At 36.2% G+C, this 27,089-nt stretch overlaps 6 protein-coding genes and 1 non-coding gene across 11 annotated transcripts; 4 read left to right on the top strand and 3 right to left on the bottom strand.

Moving 5' to 3' along the window:
• The first annotated feature begins 464 nt into the window (after positions 1 to 464).
• LOC108211189 (squamosa promoter-binding-like protein 13A) lies at positions 465 to 8,208 on the top strand. Of its 3 annotated transcripts, none has more exons than XM_017382717.2 (5): positions 465 to 891; positions 1,382 to 1,832; positions 2,465 to 2,601; positions 3,521 to 5,319; positions 6,400 to 8,208. In XM_017382717.2, exons 2-4 carry the CDS (start codon positions 1,426 to 1,428, stop codon positions 4,120 to 4,122), a joined length of 1,146 nt encoding a protein of 381 aa, XP_017238206.1. In that variant the 5' UTR covers positions 465 to 891; positions 1,382 to 1,425; the 3' UTR covers positions 4,123 to 5,319; positions 6,400 to 8,208. The 3 variants fall into 3 exon arrangements, with proteins under 3 accessions (XP_017238206.1, XP_017238208.1, XP_017238207.1); XM_017382719.2 differs by lacking the exon at positions 465 to 891 and adding an exon at positions 915 to 933; XM_017382718.2 differs by lacking the exon at positions 465 to 891 and having other exon boundaries at positions 940 to 1,832.
• TRNAA-UGC (transfer RNA alanine (anticodon UGC)) lies at positions 4,652 to 4,724 on the bottom strand. The gene has a single exon. It is a non-coding gene; the product is annotated as a tRNA-Ala (tRNA).
• LOC108213294 (uncharacterized) lies at positions 7,753 to 8,208 on the top strand. The gene has a single exon (XM_017385074.2). It carries the CDS (start codon positions 7,753 to 7,755, stop codon positions 7,960 to 7,962), a length of 210 nt encoding a protein of 69 aa, XP_017240563.1. The 3' UTR covers positions 7,963 to 8,208.
• Positions 8,209 to 10,746: 2,538 nt separating this feature from the next.
• Positions 10,747 to 19,364, bottom strand: LOC108210682 (nuclear transport factor 2B). Of its 2 annotated transcripts, XR_001804891.2 has the most exons (3): positions 18,898 to 19,334; positions 17,325 to 17,484; positions 10,747 to 10,978 (listed from the first exon to the last, which is right to left on the bottom strand). XR_001804891.2 is itself a non-coding variant. In XM_017382067.2 (2 exons), exons 1-2 carry the CDS (start codon positions 19,192 to 19,194, stop codon positions 17,410 to 17,412), a joined length of 372 nt encoding a protein of 123 aa, XP_017237556.1. In that variant the 5' UTR covers positions 19,195 to 19,364; the 3' UTR covers positions 17,253 to 17,409. The 2 variants fall into 2 exon arrangements, 1 of the variants encoding a protein (XP_017237556.1); XM_017382067.2 differs by lacking the exon at positions 10,747 to 10,978 and having other exon boundaries at positions 17,253 to 17,484; positions 18,898 to 19,364.
• Positions 11,888 to 15,952, top strand: LOC108212612 (uncharacterized). Its single transcript, XM_064090093.1, has 5 exons — positions 11,888 to 12,068; positions 12,281 to 14,166; positions 14,246 to 14,425; positions 14,513 to 14,787; positions 14,893 to 15,952. The coding sequence occupies exons 1-5, from the start codon at positions 11,999 to 12,001 to the stop codon at positions 15,371 to 15,373; spliced, it is 2,892 nt and encodes a 963-aa protein (XP_063946163.1). The 5' UTR covers positions 11,888 to 11,998; the 3' UTR covers positions 15,374 to 15,952.
• A 1,799-nt stretch (positions 19,365 to 21,163) lies between the features above and the next one.
• Positions 21,164 to 22,817, top strand: LOC108211631 (protein transport protein Sec61 subunit gamma-1-like). 2 transcript variants are annotated; one of them, XM_017383280.2, is made up of 3 exons: positions 21,164 to 21,340; positions 21,443 to 21,559; positions 22,540 to 22,701. In XM_017383280.2, the coding sequence occupies exons 1-2, from the start codon at positions 21,247 to 21,249 to the stop codon at positions 21,556 to 21,558; spliced, it is 210 nt and encodes a 69-aa protein (XP_017238769.1). In that variant the 5' UTR covers positions 21,164 to 21,246; the 3' UTR covers position 21,559; positions 22,540 to 22,701. The 2 variants fall into 2 exon arrangements, with proteins under 2 accessions (XP_017238769.1, XP_017238768.1); XM_017383279.2 differs by having other exon boundaries at positions 21,168 to 21,340; positions 22,532 to 22,817.
• Positions 22,818 to 24,536: 1,719 nt separating this feature from the next.
• Positions 24,537 to 25,764, bottom strand: LOC108210735 (ribonucleoside-diphosphate reductase small chain). Its single transcript, XM_017382125.2, has one exon. The coding sequence runs from the start codon at positions 25,650 to 25,652 to the stop codon at positions 24,663 to 24,665; it is 990 nt and encodes a 329-aa protein (XP_017237614.1). The 5' UTR covers positions 25,653 to 25,764; the 3' UTR covers positions 24,537 to 24,662.
• Between the last annotated feature and the right edge of the window lie 1,325 nt (positions 25,765 to 27,089).

Genomic DNA, 27,089 nt, shown 5'->3' with positions numbered 1-27,089 from the left:
AAAAAAAGTTCTATATAAATTTTGATACAATAATTATAAAAAAGGGTAATATAATTAACAATATTTATAATCATCTTAAAACATATGAAAAAGTACAGGATTGAGCATCATAGTTAACCGAACCATAAAAATTTAAACATCAAACTTTTGTTTTAAATTTTTTTTATAAAAAAATATTATAAAATTATATTTTCAAAAATTAACGTAAAGAACGAGAGTAATCTTTAATAAAATCTTAATCATTTTTATATTAGCTCTTTTTTCTAATTTGATAGTAATTTTTTATGCCATTGTATTTTTTTTTATTTCAGTATTCGATTTTAACCGAAATAATAATATAATTTGTACAATAGCCGTCGAAAAATTCGGTTTCTGGAAAAAAATCAGTCCTAAAAAGCAGGCAGTTAGTAAAACCGTGGAGATGGCCAGATGGATGCAAATGAATCATCTGGGGTCTTGATTCTCTGTTTAACAACTCCAGTGTCTCAACTCTCAGAACCATTTCTTGAAAATAAAGGAGATGAACATTAAAAATACCATAGCAATTAGCAAGCAAGCCCCTGTTCTTTTCTTTTGACTTGAACACAGTTTATCATCATATCATGCATTGCTTTTCTTTGATTCCCATACCCCCACTATGCACTAATCTTAGTTTTTTCTTTATAATACTACATACTTGTCTATTACTGTAGTACCTATTAGTATTATAATATTACTCTACACTGTATCTCAATGGAATGCCCATTGACTCTTCTTTAAGGTTGATTATACCATTTTTATTGTTTTCTATGAGTTGGGTGTGAATCCATGTCACTCACTGGGTTGCCATAGGCCTCAAGCTGAAAAGTTAGCTGGGTTTCTTTAACTTTTTTTCTTCTTCTTCAACTGTTTGTAAGTACAATCACTTACCCTTTATTCTTCTTGGTCTTACTGGTGATAAAGACTTTTTCTTCATCTCATTTCATGACTATATATTGTGCTAGTTTTGATCTATGTATTTGAGATTGTTTTATTTGGCAATAATATCTTTAGGGTGTCATTTTTTCATACCTCTGTGTTAGACCAAAACTATTGATTACCAAATAGTTCAATGTGTATGTTTAGTTTTATTAATCCACTTGTTTGATGCACATCACCACATTTTTATTATGAGTGTGAGTTTTAGTATTTTAACTATGGTAGGATTAGTTTTGATTATTTGGGAACTTTTTCTTGTATAGACAATTAGGTGATTTTTGTTTTATCTTTTGATTCTATGTTTAGTCAATGAACATGTTTTTGATTTTACATATGTATTTGATGATACAAATGTGTATTTGGATTTTCTTTGGGAGCTTGGCTATATAAAGATTCTAAATTCATGTTTTATTTTATGAGACAGAGAGATCTGCTGGTTTTCACATACTTTACTTCTGAGAACTAAGCATGGATTGGGTAGTTAAAGCATCTGCTTGGGACATGGCTGGTTTAGGTGAAGAGGACAACTCCCACTTTATTGCACTAGGTGGATCTAGTAGCTTAGTTGGTGGGAAGAATGGAGGAGGTTTGCTACATGATTTGGGGCTAGGTAGATTAGGAGATTTGCAAGATGGATCCATGGACATAATAAAGGAGCGAGATGGTTTAAAAACGCTGTTATTACCTTTAGAAATGAAGAAGACACATGCACTGAGTTGTGTGAAAAAGGTAACTTGTTTAGTGGATGGGTGCTCGTCAGACCTCAGTAAGTGCAGGGAGTATCATCGGCGCCATAGAGTTTGTGAGTGTCACTCAAAGACCCCTGTTGTGATAATCAAAGGCAGAGAGCAAAGATTCTGCCAGCAATGTAGCAGGTAAGGCTTTTCGAGTGGTAAATTAAGCCATCTATGTTCTCCTTCTGGTTCGGTATACATTTATTTGATATATTAGCTTCAAGTTTGTTCAGGACAACTGTTGTTATTTGTTGTTTTTCACTTATTTTTACTGTAATTTAACAGCATGATTATAGCACCCATGTCTTCCTCTGATTGAGGAAGGTGTCTAATTGAAATACATTACAGTGTTAACTATTCACCTTAGAGTGTCCACTTCTATATCCTTTTTACACAATTCTGTTCCAAGTAAGTATGAACAAAGCTGTAGATCCTTTGCTTTCTGCAATTAAGTTATATGAGTTAGAGACATCAAACATGCCTCAGTAGAATTTAATATACATAACCTGTGGACTTATCACCATGATTAAGCAGATATAAGGCTGCAGGTGAATTTGCTACGAGCTTAAACTTCTCTCTTGAGTTGAACGTAGATTATCAAATACAGTTTATGCATATGTGATTCGACATACTTGTCAAATTAATCCGAAACGCTAAACGTGCATAAATTTTTCGCTATAAGTAAGGCATTCCTTTCTTTAGGTCAACCATGCAGTTGATGTTAAATAATGTTACCCAACCTAAAAACTAACTTTTGTATCTAATTATTGTAGATTCCATTCTCTTGGGGAGTTTGATGATGTGAAGAGGAGTTGTAGAAAACGTCTAGATGGTCACAACCGCCGTCGAAGAAAGCCTCAGCAAGAGGCTTTGTACATGACTTCACAGAACTTTCTATCAGATTACAAAGGTGTGTTCTTTTATCAACACTTCTGGTAAAATATTCTCATAGAAAAATTACTTTATGGTTAAAGTTAATTGGTTGATCATGTAAAACATTTACTTATTATTTTTTCTTTAGTAACGATGACTAAGTGTTGATCTCTTGACATGAACATCAATATTTAAGTTGGCTAACCTATACATTTTTAGCTACTTTGAACCAGATCTTAGGAAGTGTTTGTTGACTTTGTTTACAGTATATTTCTAAATTGAATGAATAATAATGTATTCATTATAACTTCAGCGAGTTTACAGTAGACTTCCAGTCTTTAAATGTATCAGATTTAACTAAATTTATATCGAAATTAGATTTTAGTACTTCGCAAATGGATTAATTAAATAAAGATAAAATTGGAATTCTGAGGAATACGCAGTGACTAGGGTGATCATAATTGAGAAGAAAGGTTTGCAATCTTAGTTGCATAGATTGTTTGTATCACTGATTTTTCTAGAAGTGAAAGGTCTAGCATCATGATGAACGAATTATAGAATATATATATCAAGCAAATGCTAGTTAAAATGATTGTTATTTTTTCTATATTGTAGTGATATTGAATACCTTAATATCAAAATATTCCTACCAAAGGGAAAAGTACAAGCTCAAAATTTTACCACCAAACAGCAAACATATTTTTAAATGGACGAAGTTGACTAATAATAACTTCAAGAATGGAAATTCAAAAGTATTAATCTTTACTGCAAGAGCAGTAAATCTGATATAATTGCACTTTCAAGTTTTAACCTTGAAATATGTAATAACTTGTATAAATTTATAAAGAGATCTTTGAAGGTTTCACACATGCTTTGCCTCTCATACTTTGTTTATACCTATAAAACCATCTCAAGTACTAGAGATTTTTATGTTGATGTTTCTTTCGACAATTTAGGTGGGGGCTGGTTGCAGTTCAGTAGTCCACAGGCATACGGAAGTAGTACAAATATCAACAGTGGCATTAGTATTAGTTGGCCAGCCAACAACAGTAACAACAATCAACGGTTGCATTCTAGCCTGAAAAAGGCTTTCAATGGAACAGATAAAGAATTCTCATTTTTGACAGACACTAACTCTAGAAAGGGCATCTACTGGAATCCAGAAGCTGCAATCACGCAAAAAGTTGTCAACTCCGAAGGCACTTCTGCAAGCAACTGCAGGAACATCATTGTATCTGATAAATTGACACACTTGGAGGAATCCACGTGTGCTCTCTCTCTTCTGTCAACAAACCAAATACAAGCGGCAAAAACTATAATGAATCCCTCTGCATACCAGCATGATGCATTCCACTCAAGTCAGCCTACAGGCATCAATCTGCAATTTGATGAAATGTACCCATACTCATATCCAAGAATCATGGAGGATAAACCAATCCGTGCAGGTGCAATTTCTGATGGCAACAATATCTTTGATTGCAGCATCAATGGAATATCACAGCTGTGTTCAAATGAGCTGTATGAGCAAGAGCATCACAACTCATTCCCGTGCAAGTAGGGTGTTTCTAGCTCACTCCTTTATGTGTTGCAAGTGAGCTATATAACTTCTCATCCCAGTGTTATTAGACAATGGCATCGCAGCTTCTCTCTTTTTCTAGGAAGTCGCTATAATTACTAGCTCAAGCCTCAAAGTGTAAATGACATCGGGCATAACTGCTAAAGGTTATACCAACCCTCAGTTTGATTTTTCGTTTTTGGCTGTTAAAATTATTGCTGTCGCACTTTTTATGAAATAGATAGTCTTGTTATGTGTTGCTGTAGTTGAATACCTTTAATTGTCATTTCCTCTTCACTTTTATATATCAAAGCACACCATGATTTGGGCAAGTGTGGCTGCTTTAGACTGTCTATTTTACTTGTGCATGGTGGCCACAAATGTCATACACTCTTTCCTGGAATTTCATTTTAAAATTGAGATGTCAATTTAATAGGAGTCTTTATAGGCTCTTTCAAAATAATAAAAAAGATGGTACATGAAGTACAAGTGAACGAAGCAAAGCGACTCCGTCAGATATTTAAACAAAAAATGGAGATGCGGGGTATCGAACCCCGTACCTCTCGCATGCAAAGCGAGCGCTCTACCATGTGAGCTACATCCCCATGTGCAAGGCTTCTACACAAATTCATAATAACCCTATTCTAGAAACAAGCCGCAGTTGTTGACAGTTGACAGTAACAACCTCCCTCCATCCCTCCCTCCAGTTTTTGCGAAAATCAATGCAGATATACATACACACACATATACACACAGACCTCACCCCTTATCTTCTTCACTACATTTTATCTCGCTATATATACACACAACACCACCCCTTATCTTCTTCACCACGCAAAATTTAAACAAAAATGGCATCTCCCATTTCATTACAACAACAACAACACGAAGACGATCAGAACCGCGTCTTCTACGACCTCTGTACCATGATCATCCACATTCTCGGATCGCCGCCTCTTCCTATTCCCTTCCCGTCGCTCTTCGCCACCGCGTCGCTGTCGTCGTCTCCCGCCACTTTCGCGTCGCTGTTCCTGGGCATCTCCTTGGCTCTCATGGTGTTTGGGTCGCTCATATTTTTCATCGGCCTTGTTTTGTTGCCATGCGTTGTTGGGCTGCTCGTCTTGTTTTATTTCGTTGATGGGCTCTCTAATTTGTCCGCTTTGGGCCGGGCCTTTCTTTCCCCACCTCCTTCATCTAAAGGTGTGTTTGATTACTCTATAATTACTAATTTACTTGTGCTGTTTAATTTAATGTTGAAAATGCTGCAAACTTTTGAATGAGAAGATGTTTTTACTTGTATGATTGTAGTGTAGTTGCATGTTCTGCTTTTATTTTATGTGTTGCTTGCTGCTTTTACCAAAATTTCCAACTTGCATAGTTGCATTAACGTAAATTTTCTTATAAGCTGAACTAAGACATAAGAGTTGAATATGTTTATGAAATGTGACTTTAGCTGGATCTAAAGCTCGATCAATCCGGTGTTACAAGATTTTTCATACTAACTGAAGTACTGAACTACTATTTAACATGTTATATGATTCAATTTAAAGTTAGCAGTCAAAGATTGTTAAAAATGTTGGTGGACCCTTGATCTTCTAATACCGGATCTGCCCATTTTGATATTGCAATTGATAGACTAGTTCCATAGTTCATCATTCACTGGTGCCCTGGTAGTAGATTTTGATATGTATATTGTTGAAACAAAGAGAGAGACATTTTGGAAATTTAATTGTCTCAACTATTAGACCAAGTTCTATGGATGTGCTAAAGATGGAGCTGTTATAATTTAGTACCAAAAAGTTGAACTGTCTCATTGATTATATTTTCAGAAATTTAGCCGTGTTTGTTCAATGATTATATTTTCAGAACATATATTAATACACCCTGGTTTCAGTTTTCTTTTATCCCATGTGATACAGTCTATCAATATCCTTAAATTTACAATTATCATTGTTAAAGTTCTAGGCTGCTCTATATCTTTTTGACTTTTTATGCTTTTTTTGCAACACATTTTTTATTAGTATATACTACTATCTCCATTCTCCAATCATTAACAATTTCACTAATATCACCTGTACACATGGCATAGTTTATATATCTCGTAGCAACTATATAATCTTAGTGGTTAATATTTGTTTCATTTCTTTTAACCATGCTATATTTTTCTTTTGATTGCACTCATTTTTTTCATAGTGCATGTAAGTCATCTTTGAAATATCTGTCAAATCATAATGACTTATAGGCCAACTTCTTAACAATACTATGTTTATCTTCATACAGCATGGAAACCTTTATGAGGCCGAGACACCACATCAAGATTCCAGGATGGAGCCAATCAGCTAAAAATAGTGTATCACAAAACAATAAAAATTTTCAATTATAAGGTAGTGTACTATTGCCTTGCCCTCACATAGAGTGCCAGACTCGGAAGTAGGAAATAGCTTTAGATGAATATACATATCGAGCTTTAGAGGGCACTTTCTGCTTTAGGCTCATATATGTTATGTGTTATTTACACGGTTCTTTTTAGCAGACTGTAGGAGAAAATTTGTTTTATTTTGTATGGTGTGATGGCAAATCATTTGGTTTCCACGAGAATTCGTTGAACAAGATGCTTATCATTATTCCAATAGATCTTTAAAGTTACGTTGGGCATAATTGAATTTAATGTTAGTATAGTTGATATAATTACCAACTAGTATGCAAAGATGTCAGTTATAGGCTCACAGCTTTGAGAAATGAGAAAACAGAATTTAAAAACCAGTTGAGATCTCAGGTTCCTTGTCGATATTGGTACGCGCTATGCACAACCAATTCAAATTCTAACACCTGGTCTTTGACTTGGAGTTGGACAAACTAACTAGAGCAGCCAGGCGAAAACCTTATATTATAGGATTATAGTCAATTTACTTGCTTAAAAATGTTGCAATTGAACCTACATTGTAAATGCCAGACTGATCTAGGTAAGTGTTATTATAGACTTAAATCTTGTATATCAATTCTTTTCTGACTTAAGAGGATGGGATATGGGGATCGAACCTCAGTTTATATCAAGAAGAGGAGTACAGGGATATAACTTTTCCACTACTGATCATCATAGTAAATACAGTGTAAGGGTCATCTTTTATTATATGTGACCATGTGTGCAGTGTGATTTCTGGGACAACCCACCAGCTGATAAAAGAGAACTCAAGGAGTACGCGGTTTGTGCCTGGTTTTAGCACTTTCAACTTTACAGATAAAATGCTTTTCCCCCAACTAATAGTTTATGGACATGATAAAGGGTCATCAGCGACGATTTATTGGATTTTTGTCTAGGGAAATAAAGTTTACTTCTTTATAACTCCATTAAGTAAAGTCCCATCCCCTTCAATATGTATATACCTTTCCTCCCTTTTAATCCCACTGTCTTTGTTTTGTCCTCAAGTTTAGCATCATCATACATTTTCTCCTTCTTCACTAAGAAAAACTAGCAAGTAAGCATCTCCCTACATATAAAGTAGCTCTATCACCTTCTACTTGCTAAAGTCCATAACCTAAGAGACGCCCGTCGTTGATTAAGCTCTTTATCCGACTCCAAACCACACTTGCACATATCTACACGGGCACAAATAAATATATATTGATAGAGATATGACTGATTGGGGACCTGTTGTGGTGGCAGTGGTGATGTTCATTGTGTTATCGCCGGGGTTGCTGTTTCAGTTACCAGCAAGGAACAGGGTGATGGAATTTGGGAACATGTACACCAGTGGGATTTCCATCTTGGTTCATGCTGTCCTTTACTTTTGTATTTATACCATCTTGATTGTTGCCATCGGAATTCACATACGTACTCAATGATCCGGTCAATCACAACTAGATATTACATCTATTTCTGGTTCTTCCTTCCAACTGTGTTCATTTTTGTTTTTTGTTTTGTCTCAACTTGTTGGTGACTAAAGTTTCGCTCCCAATAGGCTTGTTAGTTGTTACTGTAAAACGGGGTATTATGGATGCCAAACAAAATCATCCGCCATGCTCTTGTTTACCTAAATTTGTTGTTAAAGAGTTTAATCATATTATGAAATTTGCAGACCATCATACTTACCTGATATTTGCAATTTACAACGTGATCATAGGATGGCATGTTCAAGTTTAATTTGCTTGCAATTCTGCTCTATATTGTTTCTGTGAGGTGGATAGATATTAATATCTAAACACAATTCAGGTTGTATGGCTATTTGTTGAGGCTTAAGTCTCTATGTTGCACAACACTTCACGTAATTAATAAGCGTGATAAGAAAATTTTGACCTAAACGCACAATTCTCGCGGTTAGTAAGCATGATATGCTGAAAATTTCTGCATAAGCAAGCCAAGAATATTGCGACCCCAATATTCACATTGAAAATCAGGGTTATTACTTGGTGATAGTAAGTGTGGTAAGTTATTGTGCAAGTGTGATAAGGTATGCTGTAACAATTATCTGTGAAGGATCCGGACCTATCAGTTTAGCATTGATAAGTTATTGCGTAAGTGTGGTAAAATATGCTGCAACAATCATCTGTCAAGGATCCGGACCTATCGGTTATAAGCAGGTCAGTTATGTGACTCAATCTGTAACAGCTATGCCGAACCCTTCAATTTCTATAAGCTGTTTTAAATACTACTCATAAGATTTGAGAAGAGCAGTTTCTTGGCAATATATATAGGGAGGAAGTGCATTAATATGCTCCTAGTGCTGTCATATGGTACTCAACGCATTCTAAAGTTAGTAAGTGTTTTTTCAGAGTGTGAAATAAATTTGATGAAATATGATAACAATGTGGAGCATCCACATGGGAGTGACAATCCTGAACAAGTTTTTCCTGCAGGCCTGGCATGTTACAATTAAATAAGATGAACATCTCAAACAAAAAAAGACAACTAGAGTTAGCTGTTTTTTTTTCTTAAATTCAAAATGAAAACGTCCTCAGAATAACATAAACAGAAGAACATTCAAATTAAACACAACCCAATTTGAAGAATAAGCTGGGGCTGGCTTATGTAAATGTGGACATGAACAGCTAGAATCAAGATAGCATAGATAACTGAGAAAATGAGAGTGTGGACAGCGATGGACTTGCCGTTGGTGCTCATGCTCCCGAACTCTAGTTGCTTCTGGTTTCCCGGTAACTGGAACAGCAGCCCAGGTTGCACGAGTATAAACATCACTACTCCTACTAACACTGGCCCCCAATCAGCCATTTCGATCTTTTAGTCTTGCTTCTTCCTCTTTTCACCAATATTCTTTAGTTCAGTGTGTAACTGAGACTTGGGAGATTCTCAGATCTTGGCTTTGAACACAGGGAGATCTACAGAGAGCCTCTAATAAGGACACGTTAAAGACTTGGTTGGGACTAAACATTTTGTGAGCACAAGAAGTTGGTGGCGGCCACTTCAAAATATTCAATAATATAAAATGGACTTGCTTTATAAAGGCAGTTTTAAACTGACTTGGTACAAGTTTACACACTCTAGCTTCTTCTATGCTTAAAACTCTTTTTATTAGACACCATACAAACAGATGAGACTAGAATAGTAGACACCGCATGCTTTCTCAATTTAAATCTTTTCAAAAATATATTGGATAAGAGAACGAGCAAATACACCAGCTATTCTCAACTCCAATAGTTAGAATGTTGATGGGAGTATATACAGTATTTACTTTTTGAAACTGAGCTTTGAGTTGCATCATATCCCATTCTCAAAAATAACCTTTGTATTTATATATTTTAGGATGAAAGAGGGAAATTTATACGAAAATACAACGCCAAGAAAATCATTGACTAAAAAATGAAACAAAAACAAAATGCTCTCAGCACTACGATTGAGCACCCTGCATCAGTATTCAGTACGATGGTCAACCATACATGTATGTGTTCTTACCTTCCAAACTTGTCAGGTCCCCTATATTACCAGCAACATCAGGTCACCATGCCTACATTATGAGCACAGGTTTGCCTCTACAACAGTGACAACGATGACCATAAGAAGATGAGCATTAAACGGGACAGGGGAGGACTAGGCACACTGAATTAAAAGCCAAAATCCTCACCATAAACTGTTGCAGTCAATAGTTTAGCAATTTAGGCCAACCAAGGCAATGAGGTAGAAGGTTTTTCAAATGCAATCTGTTACCCATCGCTATCTAGACTATGACTATCATCATGGTTTACCAATGGCCCAAGAGCTACTCCACTCTAAGGTTGTGTTAGAAAAGAGATGATCCACACAGCTACTCACTCTTTAAGGTTGTGCTAGAAATAGATAATCCACACATATTAGATTTATAGTTACCTTTTCTCAAGACGAGCAATTTCACAGTTACTTTTATCCTGTGATTGTCTATAACACTGACCAATGAGTCAATGACCAGAAATTAGTAGAGTTATGGATATATATCAACCATATATATATATAAAAACTCATAGATTCAGTCTCGATTTTTAAAGACATTCCTATCCCGGTCATGCTGCATCAGTAGGAACTGTCTCATACATGCTACGCACTCAGACTGGTGGGAGAGGAAAGCAACTAGCAATATAGCAAGTAATCGATAGTATAAAAGAGATTTTGTAGATGCTAAGAAAATAACACAAGCGACAGATAAGACGAGAATAGCTTTAATAAATGGAGAAAACATTTTAGTAGGAATATCTTTCGGCATCTCTCAATACCTAAATGTATATAACCTTCCAGATAACTTCTTTAGTTACTGGACACAAATAATGTAATTGTTGGATTCACATACATCCCTAAACTTCAAGCATAATTCAAGCGGAATATGTCATTGAACACATAGAAACTTCCTTGGGGCGTAGGCATCAAATGGAACATCTGTATCACAAAGTGAAGGCATAATAAGTCCAATGATAATATGCAAACAATAAAAGAACAAGTCATAATATGAAAAGATATATTATCGTCTTGTCGCATATGCATCAATGTATTAAAACACCGTAAAATATATGCAAACAATACAAATAATTATAATTATTTTTAATATATGTGTATTTGGATGACTTGTATCATGCTGATACAACTTGGAAAATAATTTAATCCAACACCCCAGACCACAACAAATCCCTAAAAAAAATCTAACAAGCGCTCTTTTAGTATGAGAAACTGAAGGTGTGGTTCTGGTTTGTAATAGGTTCCAATAATAATAGTTTAGATATCTTACATTAAAAAAGAAGAAAATTCTTGTGATTTCTTTCACCTCTAGTTTACCTAAGATGAACAAAGACCGCCAGACCTTTACCAACTGATTGGATACAATATTAGCAAGCTCGCAGCAAAAACGAACATAATACTGAACAAGGGAATTAGCACAAGCACTTCAAATCATTCAATCATGACAGGCCTACGTATGTTCTAAAAATGTGTGTGCAATATTTAGTGTTCAAGCGTTCTACTGATTTGGAATGCAATACGTATTCAGCAAACACGAGGAAAGGAAATAGCATTTTGAAGAAATAGACTACGAGAAAAGCAAAAGCATGCGAAGCATTTCAAACAGGGATTTCACTAGCCAGTGAACAAAGAGAGAGTGAAAGTAAAGGCGAGAGTGTAAGCTCCAAATCCTGTACCTGTACTATGGCCTATACAGCACTTGCAATACTGTAGTTTCAATTCCTGCACCCGTGGTACTAGACTATCTAATTTCATGCAGTTAGTGTGCCACCGTCAGTTTAACACTGACGCCGTGAGTTTAATTTCTAATTAGCGGTGGTTATTTCAGTCATTTAAACAACAAACACCCAGACAAGAACAAAAGACGCGGCATTTTGTAGCAGTAGTTACTCTTCAAGCATCACTCACTGAATCGATACCATCATCATTCACTGATCGATAACCATGGAGTGGGTAGTACGAGCAAAAGCAGACAACGAGATCTACGCTCCTAACGAATGTCCAGATTATACTGGTAAGCCATTTATACTCGTTTACAATTAGGGTTTGTACTGTGCTGTTATATTCAACTGTACTGTGATTGTAATTAGGGTTTGTGTGCATACATATGTGGTCCCTGATATGCTTAATTTAGTGTATACTTTAATATTGTCGATTGTGGTCCCCTAGTGTTAGATTCTGTTCTTGTCTGGTTGTTGTTTAGATTTGTTTCCTTTTAAATTGCAGACCCCGACATGTTCACCATTAAACTATTCTATGGTGGGGTTTTTAGAGAGAATCCAAAACGATATGTTGGAGGCACTTTTAGTTATGTAGATTGCTGTGATGTCGACAAAGTTAGTATACTTGAGATAACTGGCATGTTGAGGGACTGTGGTGTTTTTGGTTTTTCTGAACTTTACTACAAGCTACCACTGAGTGACTTTGAGAAGGGGTTATATCACTTAAGTAATGATGCAAAAATTGTGGAGATGGCTGAGATTGTAGGTTTTAGGCCACCAAAGCTGGTGTACATATTCTCTGTGACACAAACACCTCTAGTAAGTTGCACACCTGATGGAGAGCTCACACAAGAATTCCACCCTTCACAGGAATTTAACTTTGACTCCCAGTTTGAAGAGTTTGCTATTCAGGTTTATGAGGGTGCTAAGAGTTTTGAGGGTGGGGCTGATTTTAGTTTTGAGGGTGGGGCTGATAAGAGTTTTGAGGATGGGGCTGATAAGAGTTTTGAGGATGGGGCTGGTAACATTGGGGAGGGGGCTGGTAATGATGTTGATGATGGGGCTGCTAATGATGTTGATGAGGGGGGTGGTAATGATGCTGATAAGAATGTTCAGGAGGGGGGTGATAAGGATGCTGATGAGAATGTTGAGGAGGTTATTAATGAGGATGGATATTCTGATTCTGATGATTCAGACTATGAAGCTGTGGAAGAAGATAGTGACACTGAGGACTCATTCTTTTCAGATGGGTCTAATGTGGATAGTACTGATGATGAGGTTTGCAACCACAATGAAACAAGACAAAAAAGGGCCACAGAAAAAGAGAATAAGAGTGTTAAGGCAAAGGGGAAAGGGATAGCTAATGAAAAGTCCAACAAAGAAAAGACAGATAAGGGGAAGAAAGTTGCTTCTACAAAGACCAAAGATAAGTCACCCAGTGTGGAAAATGCAGATGAGCATTATGAGTACTCATCTGATGAAACAAAGTATGCAGGGAGTGAGGATGAAAGGATGGCCTCCAATACAACAGATGAAGAAGAGGATAGCTATAATGTCTTTGATGTGGGTGAGATGAGCCATCCAAAGTTTGAGTTGGGTCAGTTATTTCCAACTGTTCAGCTTTTTAGAGATGCTGTGAGAAAACAAGCAATAATAGAAAGAAGGCCAATCAAACAGTGCAGAAACTATGGGACAAGGGCTAAATTTGTTTGTGAGGGTGAAGGCTGTGAGTGGAGTATTTACTGCTCTAGGATGAAGAACTCAGACACCTTTCAAATAAAGTCATACCATAGCACACACACTTGTTTGCAGACTTTTCATCAAAAACAGATTAACAGCAGGTGGATTGCCAAGCACTATGAAAATGAGCTAAGAATGAATCCCACATGGCCTCTTTCTGCATTTCATAAAAAGGTTGTAAATGACTGGAATTGCCATGTTAGTATACATGCAATTGGTAGAGCAAAAAGAAAGGCTTTGGAGAAGATAAATGGGAGTCATGCAGAGCAATATAGTAAGTTATGGGACTATGCTTCTGAACTGAGGAAAGCAATGCCTGGAAGTACAGTGCTTGTGATGACTGAAGATGGGGATCCTGATGAAAGGAAGAAATTTAAGAGGTTTTACACCTGTTTTGGTCCAATCAAGCAAGGGTTTAAGAGTGGTTGCAGGCCTTTAGTGGGCCTAGATGGGTGCCACCTTAAAGGACCCTTTGGAGGACAGTTGCTAACAGCAGTAGGTTCAGATGCTAATGATGGGATGTATCCCATAGCATGGGCTGTTGTGGAGGCAGAAAACTCAGACAGCTGGAATTGGTTTCTACAACAAATAGTTGAGGACTTGGGGATTGACAATTCAGGGAGCTGGACATTCATAAGTGACAGACAGAAGGTATATATCTAACACTTATTTACTATTTTCTTTTTAATTTTACAAGTATTTCTAAAATACAAAATGTTATCTATGTCAGGGGTTGATAAATGCCCTTGAAGCAATTGTTCCAGGTGCTGAACACAGATTTTGTGTCATGCACCTCTACAAGAACATGTGGAAGGAGTTCAAGGGGATTGGAGTTAGGCAGTGCTTGTGGGCTGCAGCAAGGTCCACAACTGACTACATGTTTAACAAACATATGGAAGAACTAAAGAAGGTAAGATATGTGTATTGTTTAGAATGTGTATTGTTTAGAATGTGTATTGTTTAGAAGGTAAGATATTGATGTGTCATTTTTTTGTAGTTATCAAAAAAATGCTATGATTGGTTGATGGAGAAACCAAGGTCCCAATGGAGTAGAAGTTCTTTTAGATTCATCTGCAAATCAGATCAATTTGTCAACAATCAATGTGAGGTATTTAACAGCAGCATCAAGAAGTACAGGGATCTGCCAATAATAAGCATGTTGAAGGGGATACACATTGATGTCATGTCTAGGATACAAAAAAGGAGGAATAAAATGCAAGCAAGTTATGCATTGAATCCCATATGCCCCAATGCAATGAGAAGGCTGAACAAGTAAGTCTTTAAATCCTTGATTAATAATTGAGGCTGAACAAGTAAGGATGTATTGAATGCAATGAGAATGAGAAATTAAATGCTGCATTATTAATTGATATGCAGGGCAATTGAAGCAAGTAAAGGCTGCCATGTAGTATGGTCTGGAGGTTCTAAGTACCTAGTGACTGTGACAGAGGGAGGTTTTGAAATGGTGGTGGACTTGGATGCCCAGAGGTGTGCCTGCAAGAAATGGGAGTTGTCAGGGATCCCATGTTACCATGCATGTGCATGCATTGCATGGGCAAAAAAGAGGTTTGAGCCCTACATACACAAAAGCTATACTAAAGATGTTTTTTTAGAATGCTACAGCTACATCATTGAGCCCATATGTGGGGAATCAGAGTGGGCTCCCACAAATTTTCCAAGGCCACTACCTCCTACAATTAAAGCACAAACTGGTAGGCCCAAGAAAAAAAGAAACAAGACAAGTGATGTCCCTCAAGTTGGAGCCACAAAACTTACTAGGAAAAACAGTTACTTGAGGTGCACATACTGTTTGGAGGCTAATCATAACACAAGAACATGCCAAGCAAGGGTAAGATAGGCTGTATCTACATGCTAATGTTTAGTGGTTGTATCTACATGCTAATGTTTATTTACTTTTAAACAGGCCTCAGATAGAGCTAAAGGGTGTGAGAAACAAGTGAAGGTGAGGGTTAAGAAGGCAAAAGCACCCAAGGAACCGACATCAGAAGCAGTTGAAGATGGAGCAAGGGAAGAGGGTGCTGCAGGAGAAGATGGACCCAGGGAAGAGGGTGCTGCAACCAACTTGCAGGAAGGGGCCACCAACAAATCAGCTCCAAAGCAAAAAAGGCCTACATCCAAAACTCCTGCAATGGGAGATGCCAGTCAAGGTGGCATTTTCACAAAGAAAAAGAAGACAACATCTGCAAAGAACACAGTACATGGCATAGAAGCAGAGGATTTTGGAGATGGCAGGAGTGCCCCTGTCACCAGTCTGAGGAAACTAGAGGTAGCAAGAAAGGCAAAGCAGGACAATAGGAAGAAATTTGCTCAGGCTGCTGCTTGGAAAATTTAAGATAGTAAACTATGGATTTTGTGGTTTGCTGCTTAATTTACTTTTGTGGTGTAATGTATGGATTTTGTGGTGTAATGTATGGATTTTGTGGTCATTAATTCATGTCAACTGTGGTAACATGAATTTGGAAGGTATATTTTGGTGGGATGTAAACCATAACTTAGTCTTCTGCTCTGAACTTATGGAAACCATATTTTGGTGGAATGTGGATGTAACTATTTGGTACAATTTTATGTTATGGAAATCTTTGCTTTGTTTGCTTTACACTTCTTCTACTTAGCTTTACTTTGCTGTGAGTCATTTCAAATGATAGATTATGGAGTTGGATGGAAAAACTGAAATTGCATTACAGACAAGTGAAACATTACACCATCAAACCAGACAAAACAAACCATTTTTCAACCAAACTAAACAAACTACTACATCAAATGCAACTACAAACTACTACATCACACCACATCCTTCTTGCAAACTACACCAAACATTAAACCATGGCCTACTCCTCGCCATCAGAATCATCATCATCAGTGTGCACAGCTTGAATCATAGACTTGATATGCTTGATTTTTTTGGCGTGCTTTCCATGAATCCGACTCACCTGCAGAGAGTGCCTGATTTTGTTGTCGTTCAGCTCTTTCAACACCTTCTGAATAACAGCCACAGAACGCTCCTCGTGCGGTGGCTCGATCCACCTGGAGTATGCACAGCCCTTCCACCCCTTGGGGCACACAACCTGCTTCCTACCTGCATTTTCCTCAAACCAACAGTAGCTCTCAACAACACGCAGGTCACAGAAACACAAATCGAGATCTGGAATCTCACGAGAGTCTCCAGAATTGGCGTTGCTGCTGTTTGCTGCGGCCATTTGTCCAAAGAGGCGATAGAGAAAAGAAGATTTAGGGTACAGAGAGAGAGATTTAGGGTAGAGAGAGAGAGAGAGAGATTTAGGGTTTGTTCTGTGAAAGGGAGATGTTGGGGGAAAGACTTTATAGAGCAGCAAAATAGCCGTTACGAAGTTAATTACCCTGCTAATTAGAAATTAAACTCACGGCGTCAGTGTTAAACTGACGGTGGCACACTAACTGCATTAAATTAGATAGTCTAGTACCACGGGTGCAGGAATTGAAACTACAGTATTGCAAGTGCTGTGTAGGCCATAGTACAGGTACACAAAGTGCACTTTTCTCTATATATATATAAAAACTCATAGATTCAGTCTCGATTTTTAAAGACATTCCTATCCCGGTCATGCTGCATCAGTAGGAACTGTCTCATACATGCTACGCACTCAGACTGGTGGGAGAGGAAAGCAACTAGCAATATAGCAAGTAATCGATAGTATAAAAGAGATTTTGTAGATGCTAAGAAAATAACACAAGCGACAGATAAGACGAGAATAGCTTTAATAAATGGAGAAAACATTTTAGTAGGAATATCTTTCGGCATCTCTCAATACCTAAATGTATATAACCTTCCAGATAACTTCTTTAGTTACTGGACACAAATAATGTAATTGTTGGATTCACATACATCCCTAAACTTCAAGCATAATTCAAGCGGAATATGTCATTGAACACATAGAAACTTCCTTGGGGCGTAGGCATCAAATGGAACATCTGTATCACAAAGTGAAGGCATAATAAGTCCAATGATAATATGCAAACAATAAAAGAACAAGTCATAATATGAAAAGATATATTATCGTCTTGTCGCATATGCATCAATGTATTAAAACACCGTAAAATATATGCAAACAATACAAATAATTATAATTATTTTTAATATATGTGTATTTGGATGACTTGTATCATGCTGATACAACTTGGAAAATAATTTAATCCAACACCCCAGACCACAACAAATCCCTAAAAAAAATCTAACAAGCGCTCTTTTAGTATGAGAAACTGAAGGTGTGGTTCTGGTTTGTAATAGGTTCCAATAATAATAGTTTAGATATCTTACATTAAAAAAGAAGAAAATTCTTGTGATTTCTTTCACCTCTAGTTTACCTAAGATGAACAAAGACCGCCAGACCTTTACCAACTGATTGGATACAATATTAGCAAGCTCGCAGCAAAAACGAACATAATACTGAACAAGGGAATTAGCACAAGCACTTCAAATCATTCAATCATGACAGGCCTACGTATGTTCTAAAAATGTGTGTGCAATATTTAGTGTTCAAGCGTTCTACTGATTTGGAATGCAATACGTATTCAGCAAACACGAGGAAAGGAAATAGCATTTTGAAGAAATAGACTACGAGAAAAGCAAAAGCATGCGAAGCATTTCAAACAGGGATTTCACTAGCCAGTGAACAAAGAGAGAGTGAAAGTAAAGGCGAGAGTGTAAGCTCCAAATCCCCCAGTCCGCAAAAAACAGGAGGGTAGTGCGCAGTCCTTAAAGTTTGGACTGAGAGGTTCTTAAGAACATAAAATAGGGGTACAGGATGGACTTAAAAGCACTTCTACAAAGACCAAATAATACAATTCACTGTTGAGCTATATATGATATTTACCTCTTTAAATATTATGTAACAGTTGTTACTTTGTATGATGTATCACAACTGAAGTAGTCTTTAAAGGACAACTAGCAGTTAAATCTAGTTCTAGAAGTTTTATTTTAAAAAAAAATACCTATACTTTTTAAAAAGGATCAAAGTAGTTCTACGTTATGATACACAAAAATAATTGAATATGCAACCGTACAGGATTAGTGACGATGGATCAATAACTTAAACAGGCAACAACGTGCACATCCATCCTCCAGTTTCACAATCTATTATTTTCAGTCTTTCAGGCACACTAGTTGCGGCCCAAAGCCGCAGAATATCACAAATATGCAGCAATAATTACAAAATAAGAAAAGGCACAAAGCACATATACCATTGCTGTGCATCAATAACTAATCCTTCATATTTCCGACAGAGAATCAAAAATCAACACAGACACACACATCTACATATAGGTGTTTGATGACATGCATACCGATTACCGAGAGAGGGAGAGAGGGAGAGAGAGAGAGAGTACCTGACTGAACTTGAGACCGTGTTGTTCACCAGCAAGTTGAAGAGTACCACTAACAAACACAAGCATACCAGCAGCAGGACCAGAAGGCTGACAATCAACAGTAGTAATGGTGTGTTTACACTGCGTAAACGGCAGTGAAACCAGCTTAGCTACTATATTAGCATTCCCCTGGATCTTCTGACCTTCAAAGGTCAACATAGAGTTGTCCTGATACAAATTACTTAAACCAGATCTGTCCATATCGAATGTCGTGTAGTAGTGCTCCACAAATGCCTTTGCAACTGCGTCTGGATCCATCTCTCTCCTCTCTCTCTCTCGCTGTTCTCTCTTGATAAAATGAAGCTGTGCTCGCCTTGCCTCTGTTTGATCTTTTGTGTTCGGAGTAAATACGCTAACCGTGGGGGCCGGCTGCCACTACGCTGGGGCTCATTTTTAGCGTTTTTAAGATGATGGGCCCCTTCTTCTCCTCATTCCATTTGCGTGACTCGAATCAGATGAAATAATATATGGGCAATGCTAGAGACTCCAAATTTTTTTCCCAAAATTTGTTACCAAATGACGTGGATAATAAGTGGAGAAATTTGATTGGATGATTGATGAATCTGCAGGGAGGCCTCATTATTATGGGAATGAAGGCAACCAATGAAATTTCGCCACGTCATTTGGGAAAAAATTTTGGGATGAATATTTGGGGTTCCTAGCATTTTCCATAATATATTATTATGAGTTAAAAATGAAATGAATCGATATTTCGATGAAACTATTCGCTGAAATTTGGTATATGAATGATAATACAGTAGAAACTCTTTAAATTAATACTCGGTAAATTAATAAATTCTCTAAAATAATAAATTTTTTCGGTCCCGACTTGGGCCAATGTAAAAAACTGAAAAACTCGATAAAATAATAAGATAATAATTTTTTGGAAAATCTCTTTATAATTTTTGGTCTCAAGAAAATCATAAATTAATAATTCATAAAAGCTTTTGTCAAAAAAAAAAATAATTCATAAAAGCTCAAAATAATATATTACACTCTATTGAAATATGATTTAATAATTACCTGTTTTTTTTTTAGATTTCGCAACACCTCTTAGATGAGAAGCCATCTTGTGAGATATTGTTTGAATATTCTAACATATTTATGTAATTTATATATGCCAAAATTGCTTAAGAATACATTGAACACATCTATTCCTCTTATTTACATTTCATGTACATTACTTCAAAAGTCATTACTCCCTTCGTCCTTCTTTACGTTACTTTTGGGCACGCATTTTAAGACCCTTATAAAGTATAGTTCCATACTATATTTTTTTAAAAAAAAATCCTGAAAAAAAGTTAGATGTTTAAACTTAAATTCAAAAAAAAAATATTTTAAAAAAACGTTATCGAACTATACTTTATAAGAGCCTCAAAATGCGTGCAAACAGTGAACGTAAACAATATGTTGGGACGGATGGAGTATTAATTTTCAATACATATGAACACAGTACTTACTCATTTACGTTAATTCCCAAGGTTCACTCCAGTGTAATTCTAAAAAAGATAAACTAATTTGTCTTTTTGTTTGGTATATTAATTTATATACAGTATGCCTTTTTGTTTGGTATGTATAGTATAATCGATTAAAAACTCTTTAAATTAATAATTATTAATTTATCGATAAATTAATAACTCTCTAAATTAATAAATTTCTCCGGTCCCGACATTATTAATTTATAGAGTTTTTACTGTATGATAAATAAAATTATCATATCAAAACTAAATTATAAAAATATTGTAAATAATATAGTCAAACGTATATTTATAAATTTATGATATTGCTTTTATACTATGAATTATGTTAACTAAATTATAATATACATTTCACTAAATTTTTTCAAACTAACCGTAAAGGACTAGTATATATTTAAATAAACTAGATCAACTTAAATATAAATATTTAGAATAAAAATAGATGCATAGATTCTAAATTCGTTAAATTATTTCTATATTCAAACTAACTATTTCGAACAAATTCTTACATTCATGTAATTATTGATACTAGGAAAAAATCATTTAAATCTATTTAGAATTAAAATTTTGTGCTTCGAAATTGCAAAAACCAAACTTATTATTGATACATTCTGACGCTCCCCACTAATATGACGTGGTTGGATCTCACATGGACTAAGCTCGTCCAATCAACCTGCTCACCTGGCTCGCTGACTCACCATTATTACGCAGAAATTCTAAAACAAAAGAAAAAAAGAAAAAGCAAATACAAACACGCATACATACATAACCATATAGCAGCGTCTCCTTGGTGCATAATTTCTAGATCCAAGTAATCCCATACACAGAAGCCATGGACGCCATAGATTCAGTCTTCGATCCACTCAGAGACTTCTCCAAGGACAGCTATCGTCTTGTCAAGCGTTGCCACAAGCCCGATCGCAAAGGTCCCCTCCACTTTCTCATCTTACATCTCTTATTCTTAATTTCATCTCTCTTATTAATTCATTCGAAATTGATATCTTTTTTATTATGATTATTCTCCGCAGAATTCACCAAGGTTGCGTTCCGTACAGCCGTCGGATTCGTGGTGATGGGATTCGTTGGCTTCTTCGTCAAGCTCATCTTTATTCCTATTAACAACATCATTGTCGGCGCTGCTTGAGGTCTACTATTCATTTATCTATATTTATTTCTCAACTGTCTTTTGTGTTTTATAAGTGATTGTGATTTTTGCTTATTTTGTTGCCTTATTTTTGTGCTGCGTGAGCATGATCATCTGCCTTTTAATTCATTGGAGTTTGTTAGAATAATAATGATTATAATAATAATACAATTTTTCTGTGATTTGGAAACACGATCACCTGTGATGAATTCTACGATTCAAGTGGGTGATTTTGCATTATTTATTGTTCATACCTCGTTTGATTGTGAATTACTTTACCAGACTTGGCTCTAAATATTGTTCATAGTTACTCCCTCCGTCCCAATTTATCTGTCTTGTTGACTTTTTGTGGTCAAATTGATCAAACTTTGACTGTTAATTAGTAATTATTCTCACATGACTCTGAAAATAAAAAAAATACATATTAAAGTAGAATAGATGTAGATTCTAGTAATATATTTTTTACAATTTTTTCTTATTATTTTATATAGGTAAATTTCAGTCAAAGTTTGGTCAAGTTGACCATAAAAAATCAAACAAGACAAATAAATTGGGACGGAGGGAGTATATCCATATCAAATTACTTTGTATTAGTTTGTAAATACTAAGCCATAGTTATGTAGATTAAATTGCTACATATAAAATTGTAATGTTAACTTGTTAAGTCACTGGATTAGAGAAACTGTCTGCTCCCAATATGTATTTTTGCCTCATAGTAAGTGTAGAGATTTTTAGTCTCCAACTCTTTGTGGTGATTTCCTACCTTGTACCTGATGTCTTTGAGCTCAAGGTTTTAGCTGCTGAAAGATGAATCCTGAATTCATTTTTAACAAGTTAATTTTGGTTTGATTATGTTTCTTATTGATTGTGTTTGTTCTATTAAAACTCAGGAACTCTGTACAAATTGCATACCCGTTTTAAGTAGAGTAATCTTTAACCTGATTTGTGCATCAACTAAATTTATGCATTTCAGTTTTGTAGGGGATGGATGCAACATCATACAGCAACACTTGAAGGACTAGCTACTTGATTTGGGAATAGAAATCTTTCATTGTATTTCTTAGGTTAATCTTTTTCCAGTCTATACGTTCTTTCAATAGTTATGTGTTATTAGTTTGTTAGAACTTGATGAACTTTTTCCCATTTTGGTGGCAACTTACTGTAGAGTCCATCACGGGTTGATGGAAAAGAAATTTGACTTTACAACAATTTTATGAAATTATATGATCAGAACCGGGTGATGTCTGTTTTGAGATGCTTATTTACACCCCAGTATTATCATCCATCGACTGTCTTGTATACTTGGACCATCATATTAGTAGCAGAAGCCTGGATTGATGAAACCCCCAGGGCTTAAATTTGCAATAATATTTTCTTAAGTAATTATTCTAAATTGATTGGGCTCAAATGAAATTATCTGCTTAGAAGAGAAAGTACAAGATCATCATAACAGATAGAAACTAGGGGGGAAAAATGGCCCTCGGCACTCTGGATGCTATTATAGATGCTCTATAAGTGGATGTCAAGCTAGAGTTATGATTGGACAAACTATTCGAACTCTGATCTTCACCAGAACTTTTGGAAAGAACATGGCCTCCAGACAACATTCTCTACTGATGCAAAATTTTACTTATGGTAAACAAGAGGTAACACTAGCTAACCAACACGCAGAAAACCAGTAGAATTCTTACAAACTTGGTGGTTACAACTGCTCACATACTGTCTGCACTCAATATGCCCTAATGACCCATATATACTTGTTTGGTCACAGAGTGATGCATATAATTGATAAGTAAACGCCATAATATGTTTGGTGCACATTGTTTATTGAGACCAGCACTATGCATCATCTTACTCAGATTGAGTAAGCAAGCGACTACAGCATTAGAGCATCTCCAACGGCGTTGGCTATAATCGTTGGCTAAATTGGACCTGTAAGACATTATGTAAAATTTGCTGAACCTGTAAGACATTTTACTTCAATGGTACTGGCTATATTGGTGGCTATAATTTAAAAATAGTATGTTATTAATATTTTAAATTGTTAAAATAGAATATATCATTTCAATATGGTAATAAATGATGTACAATCTTCCTACAGATTTTCTTACAGACCTGTAGAGGTTCGACAAATTTAGCCATCCATAGGAGGTTGGCTAAATTTATAGACAACAGCTGAGCATGGTTGGAGTTGTGTTTTTGGAGCTGTTGGCTAAATTTTTTTATTTTAAGTATGCCAACTCACTTTTTAGCTAAGGGTTTTAGATGGTTGGAGATGCTCTTAGTCACTCAATCCAGCCTCTAAAAAGAAATACTGAATAAGTCCGCTGATACAGCAAATCAGTACTGCATTACTTTACTGCAAAATCCCAGCAATCTTGTGGGGTGACAATTCACAAAATGTGGGAATGCAAACAATCAAATTTAAATCTACACTCGTAATAAGAACAATATCTACACTCATTACAAAACGGGAGAATACCTAATTGTCAATTCCAATCAATTTCCTTTCCTCTCATGACATATGCTTGTATATTGTGACTTCTTTACAGTAGCTATTCTCCATGTATACCACAAAGAACACATTGCCTTTACAAGATACATATAAAGTTGCTTACAAATTTGCTTTTCTACCATAATATCAATAAATTATAAAGAATATAAACTAAAATGTTGACATTCCATGCAACATAACCCTCATGTTGTGATCATAATTTTTTGCATCTATTACGATATCAGCATATTCCTGTGATCCTATTATGTTCTAACTTCTAATCAGTTCACAAAATATGAGAATGCAGACCTTCACAGATATGCTGTGACTTCATTACAATAGCTATTCCACATTCATACCACAAAGACAAGATTATTAGATACAAATGAAGCTTTTTATCATCAAAATATCAGTTAACATTGATGCATAATATAAGCTCAATGATTCATACCAATTTCAACACAACAGTCATATAATCACATCATATCCGAAAGAGAACATTCCATTGCATATATTACATACGAACTCCATCATAGCAGAAGTATCCGAACTTCCTGAATATGAGAGGATACATTATGAATAACAGTAAATTAGATGAACATAGTTAAAATCAGAAATCCTCATCAAGCTTAAACACATGGCTATCAGCATTGCCATTGATGCTGTTCATCACAGACGCCTTCTGATACTCCCCAACTCGCTTCTCAAAGAAATTAGTCTTCCCCTGCAACGAAATCAACTCCATCCAATCAAATGGATTCTGCACATTATACATCTTCCCATACCCCAACGCTCCCAACAACCTATCCGCCACAAACTTAATATACTGACTCATCAAATCCCCATTCATCCCAACCAAAGCACACGGCAAAGCATCACAAACAAACTCCCTCTCAATCTCAACCGCATCCGCTACAATCCCCTTAACCCGCTCCTCACTCGGCTTCATCCTCAACAAATCATACAACATACATGCAAAATCACAATGCAGACCCTCATCCCTCGAAATCAGCTCATTCGAGAAAGTCAATCCGGGCATAAGCCCCCTCTTCTTCAGCCAAAAAATCGCGCAGAAGCTCCCCGAGAAAAAAATCCCTTCCACACAAGCAAACGCAATAATCCTCTCCGCAAACGACTCCCCTCCATCAATCCACCTCATCGCCCACTTGGCCTTCTTCTCGACACACGGAATCGTCTCAATCGCCCTGAACAACCTCGCCTTCTCCTCCGAATCCTTAATATAACTCTCCAACAACAAACTATACATCTCCGAATGAATATTCTCTATCGCAATCTGAAACCCATAAAAAGCCCTCGCCTCCGCCACCTGCACCTCCTTCATAAACCTCCCGGCCAAATTCTCGAGCACAATGCCATCAGAAGCGGCGAAAAAAGCGAGAACATGGGTAATAAAGTGCTTCTCATCAGAAGTCAAAGCTTCCCAGTGAACATTATCTTGAGATAAATCGACTTCCTCGGCGGTCCAGAAAGAGGCCTCGGCTTTCTTGTACATCTCCCAGATCTGAGGGTATTGAATTGGGAACATACAGAAGCGGTCCGGGTTCGGGGCGAGGAGCGGCTCTTCGGGTAGGGCAGGCATTTTGGGGATTAGGGTTTGGAAGAGAAGAGATGTGTGGCTTGTTTTGTATGTATATGTGTGTGTATAGATTGGATTGTGGATGTTGAGATGAGGGACTATTGGGGTTTGGGGGTTTTTATAGGGTTTAATGAGCGGGGATTTTTTAATTTTTGGGGGGGGAGTTTTCGATTTTTTTTTTGTTTTGGCTCGAGGGTTTTGTTTTGGGGACCGCGGGTTTGGTGTCAGATTACGGTTTTGCCCTTGGCAGGATGCAGAGGAAGCTGGGTCATGGTGTAATTTTTGGTTGGAGTGGAGGGTGTTTTGGAAAGTGGGGGAAGCGTTTGCGGAAAGTTTGGGGGTTGAAACGGTTTGAATTTTGGGGGGATTTTTCGGTTTTATTTGATTTTGGATCGACGATTTTTCTTTTGGGCGCCGCGGGTTTTGTGTGAGATAACGGCTGTGAAGAATGGGGAACGTACTCCCTCTAGCCCGGCAATTCTTTATGTTACTTTTCGACTTTTATAAAATATAGTTTCATAATAATTTTTTAATTTTTTATCTTTGATAAAATTTTGATTTTTATATTTTTATTAAAAAAATAAAAAAGATGTTATGAAGCTATGTTTTATAAAATTCTCAAAATACGTGCAAATAATGAACATAAAGTAATTTTCAGTTGGGGTGAGGGGCGTTTGGGAAGTGGGGCAAGCTTTTGTGGGAAGTTTTGGGTTTGAAACGGTTTGAATTTTGGGGAGATTGAATAATTTGGCGGGATGGTTGAGGGGATTCTGATTTAAAAATTCGAATTTAAATTTCAAGCACCCCGCTAGGAATAACTTTATGGTACCAGCTTGACAGCTTGTTGGGGAAGTTTGAACAGGGCATTCTAATTGAGTACAGTAATTGTTTAATTTCGTTCATTTTAAATATTGTAACTTAATTTATTTAATCAACGTAGTTTTGTAATAGACCCGATACTTTGTTTTGTAGATTTTTGATTGAATATTTATTAGTTTCGCTTTTACTTTACGCCACATTTATGATTATTATACTTTCATTTCCAAGTGATAAGACGGTATGCGATTCACAATTTTATGGTTGTAAAGCGAAATCAAATCAAGCATATAATCCTGACAAAAAAAAAATCAAGCATATAATCAAAATGTCAATCAAATAGAAAATGTATGATACTACTCCTTCGCAGTCCGTTTTTATGTAGCCGTAGGTAGAATTATAGTACATGGATTCGTGGATGAATATAAATCAATCAGTCATTTAAATTAGATGCTTACTACTCCCTCCGTCTCTTAATACTTTTCCTGTTAATCATGTGCGCGTTTGCCAACATACATTTCTTATCTTTAATATTTTTAATTTCGTATTAGTATTAAATATAAAAATTTCACTGTATTAAAGTACTCATAAATACGAATCAAACAAGATCACTCATGACTATAT

This window comes from Daucus carota, chromosome 3, assembly GCF_001625215.2.
Source record: "Daucus carota subsp. sativus chromosome 3, DH1 v3.0, whole genome shotgun sequence".
Classification (NCBI taxonomy): domain Eukaryota; kingdom Viridiplantae; phylum Streptophyta; class Magnoliopsida; order Apiales; family Apiaceae; genus Daucus; species Daucus carota.
Note: the sequence above shows the minus strand (reverse complement) of the source record. Positions and strands in the feature narration are given on the sequence as shown.

Bases quoted from the DNA above. Each gene is read 5' to 3' on its own strand.
- LOC108211189 (XM_017382717.2), top strand. From the start codon at position 1,426: ATGGATTGGGTAGTTAAAGCATCTGCTTGGGACATGGCTGGTTTAGGT. The intron at 1,833-2,464 runs GTAAGGCTTTTC...TAATTATTGTAG, and splicing joins TTCTGCCAGCAATGTAGCAG to ATTCCATTCTCTTGGGGAGT. The intron at 2,602-3,520 runs GTGTGTTCTTTT...TCGACAATTTAG, and splicing joins CTTTCTATCAGATTACAAAG to GTGGGGGCTGGTTGCAGTTC.
- LOC108210735 (XM_017382125.2), bottom strand. From the start codon at position 25,652: ATGCCTGCCCTACCCGAAGAGCCGCTCCTCGCCCCGAACCCGGACCGC.
- LOC108213294 (XM_017385074.2), top strand. From the start codon at position 7,753: ATGACTGATTGGGGACCTGTTGTGGTGGCAGTGGTGATGTTCATTGTG.
- LOC108211631 (XM_017383279.2), top strand. From the start codon at position 21,247: ATGGACGCCATAGATTCAGTCTTCGATCCACTCAGAGACTTCTCCAAG. The intron at 21,341-21,442 runs GTCCCCTCCACT...TATTCTCCGCAG, and splicing joins CCACAAGCCCGATCGCAAAG to AATTCACCAAGGTTGCGTTC.
- LOC108210682 (XM_017382067.2), bottom strand. From the start codon at position 19,194: ATGGATCCAGACGCAGTTGCAAAGGCATTTGTGGAGCACTACTACACG. The intron at 17,485-18,897 runs GTACTCTCTCTC...TTTGTGATACAG, and splicing joins ACGGTCTCAAGTTCAGTCAG to ATGTTCCATTTGATGCCTAC.
- LOC108212612 (XM_064090093.1), top strand. From the start codon at position 11,999: ATGGAGTGGGTAGTACGAGCAAAAGCAGACAACGAGATCTACGCTCCT. The intron at 14,167-14,245 runs GTATATATCTAA...TATCTATGTCAG, and splicing joins TCATAAGTGACAGACAGAAG to GGGTTGATAAATGCCCTTGA. The intron at 14,426-14,512 runs GTAAGATATGTG...ATTTTTTTGTAG, and splicing joins ATATGGAAGAACTAAAGAAG to TTATCAAAAAAATGCTATGA.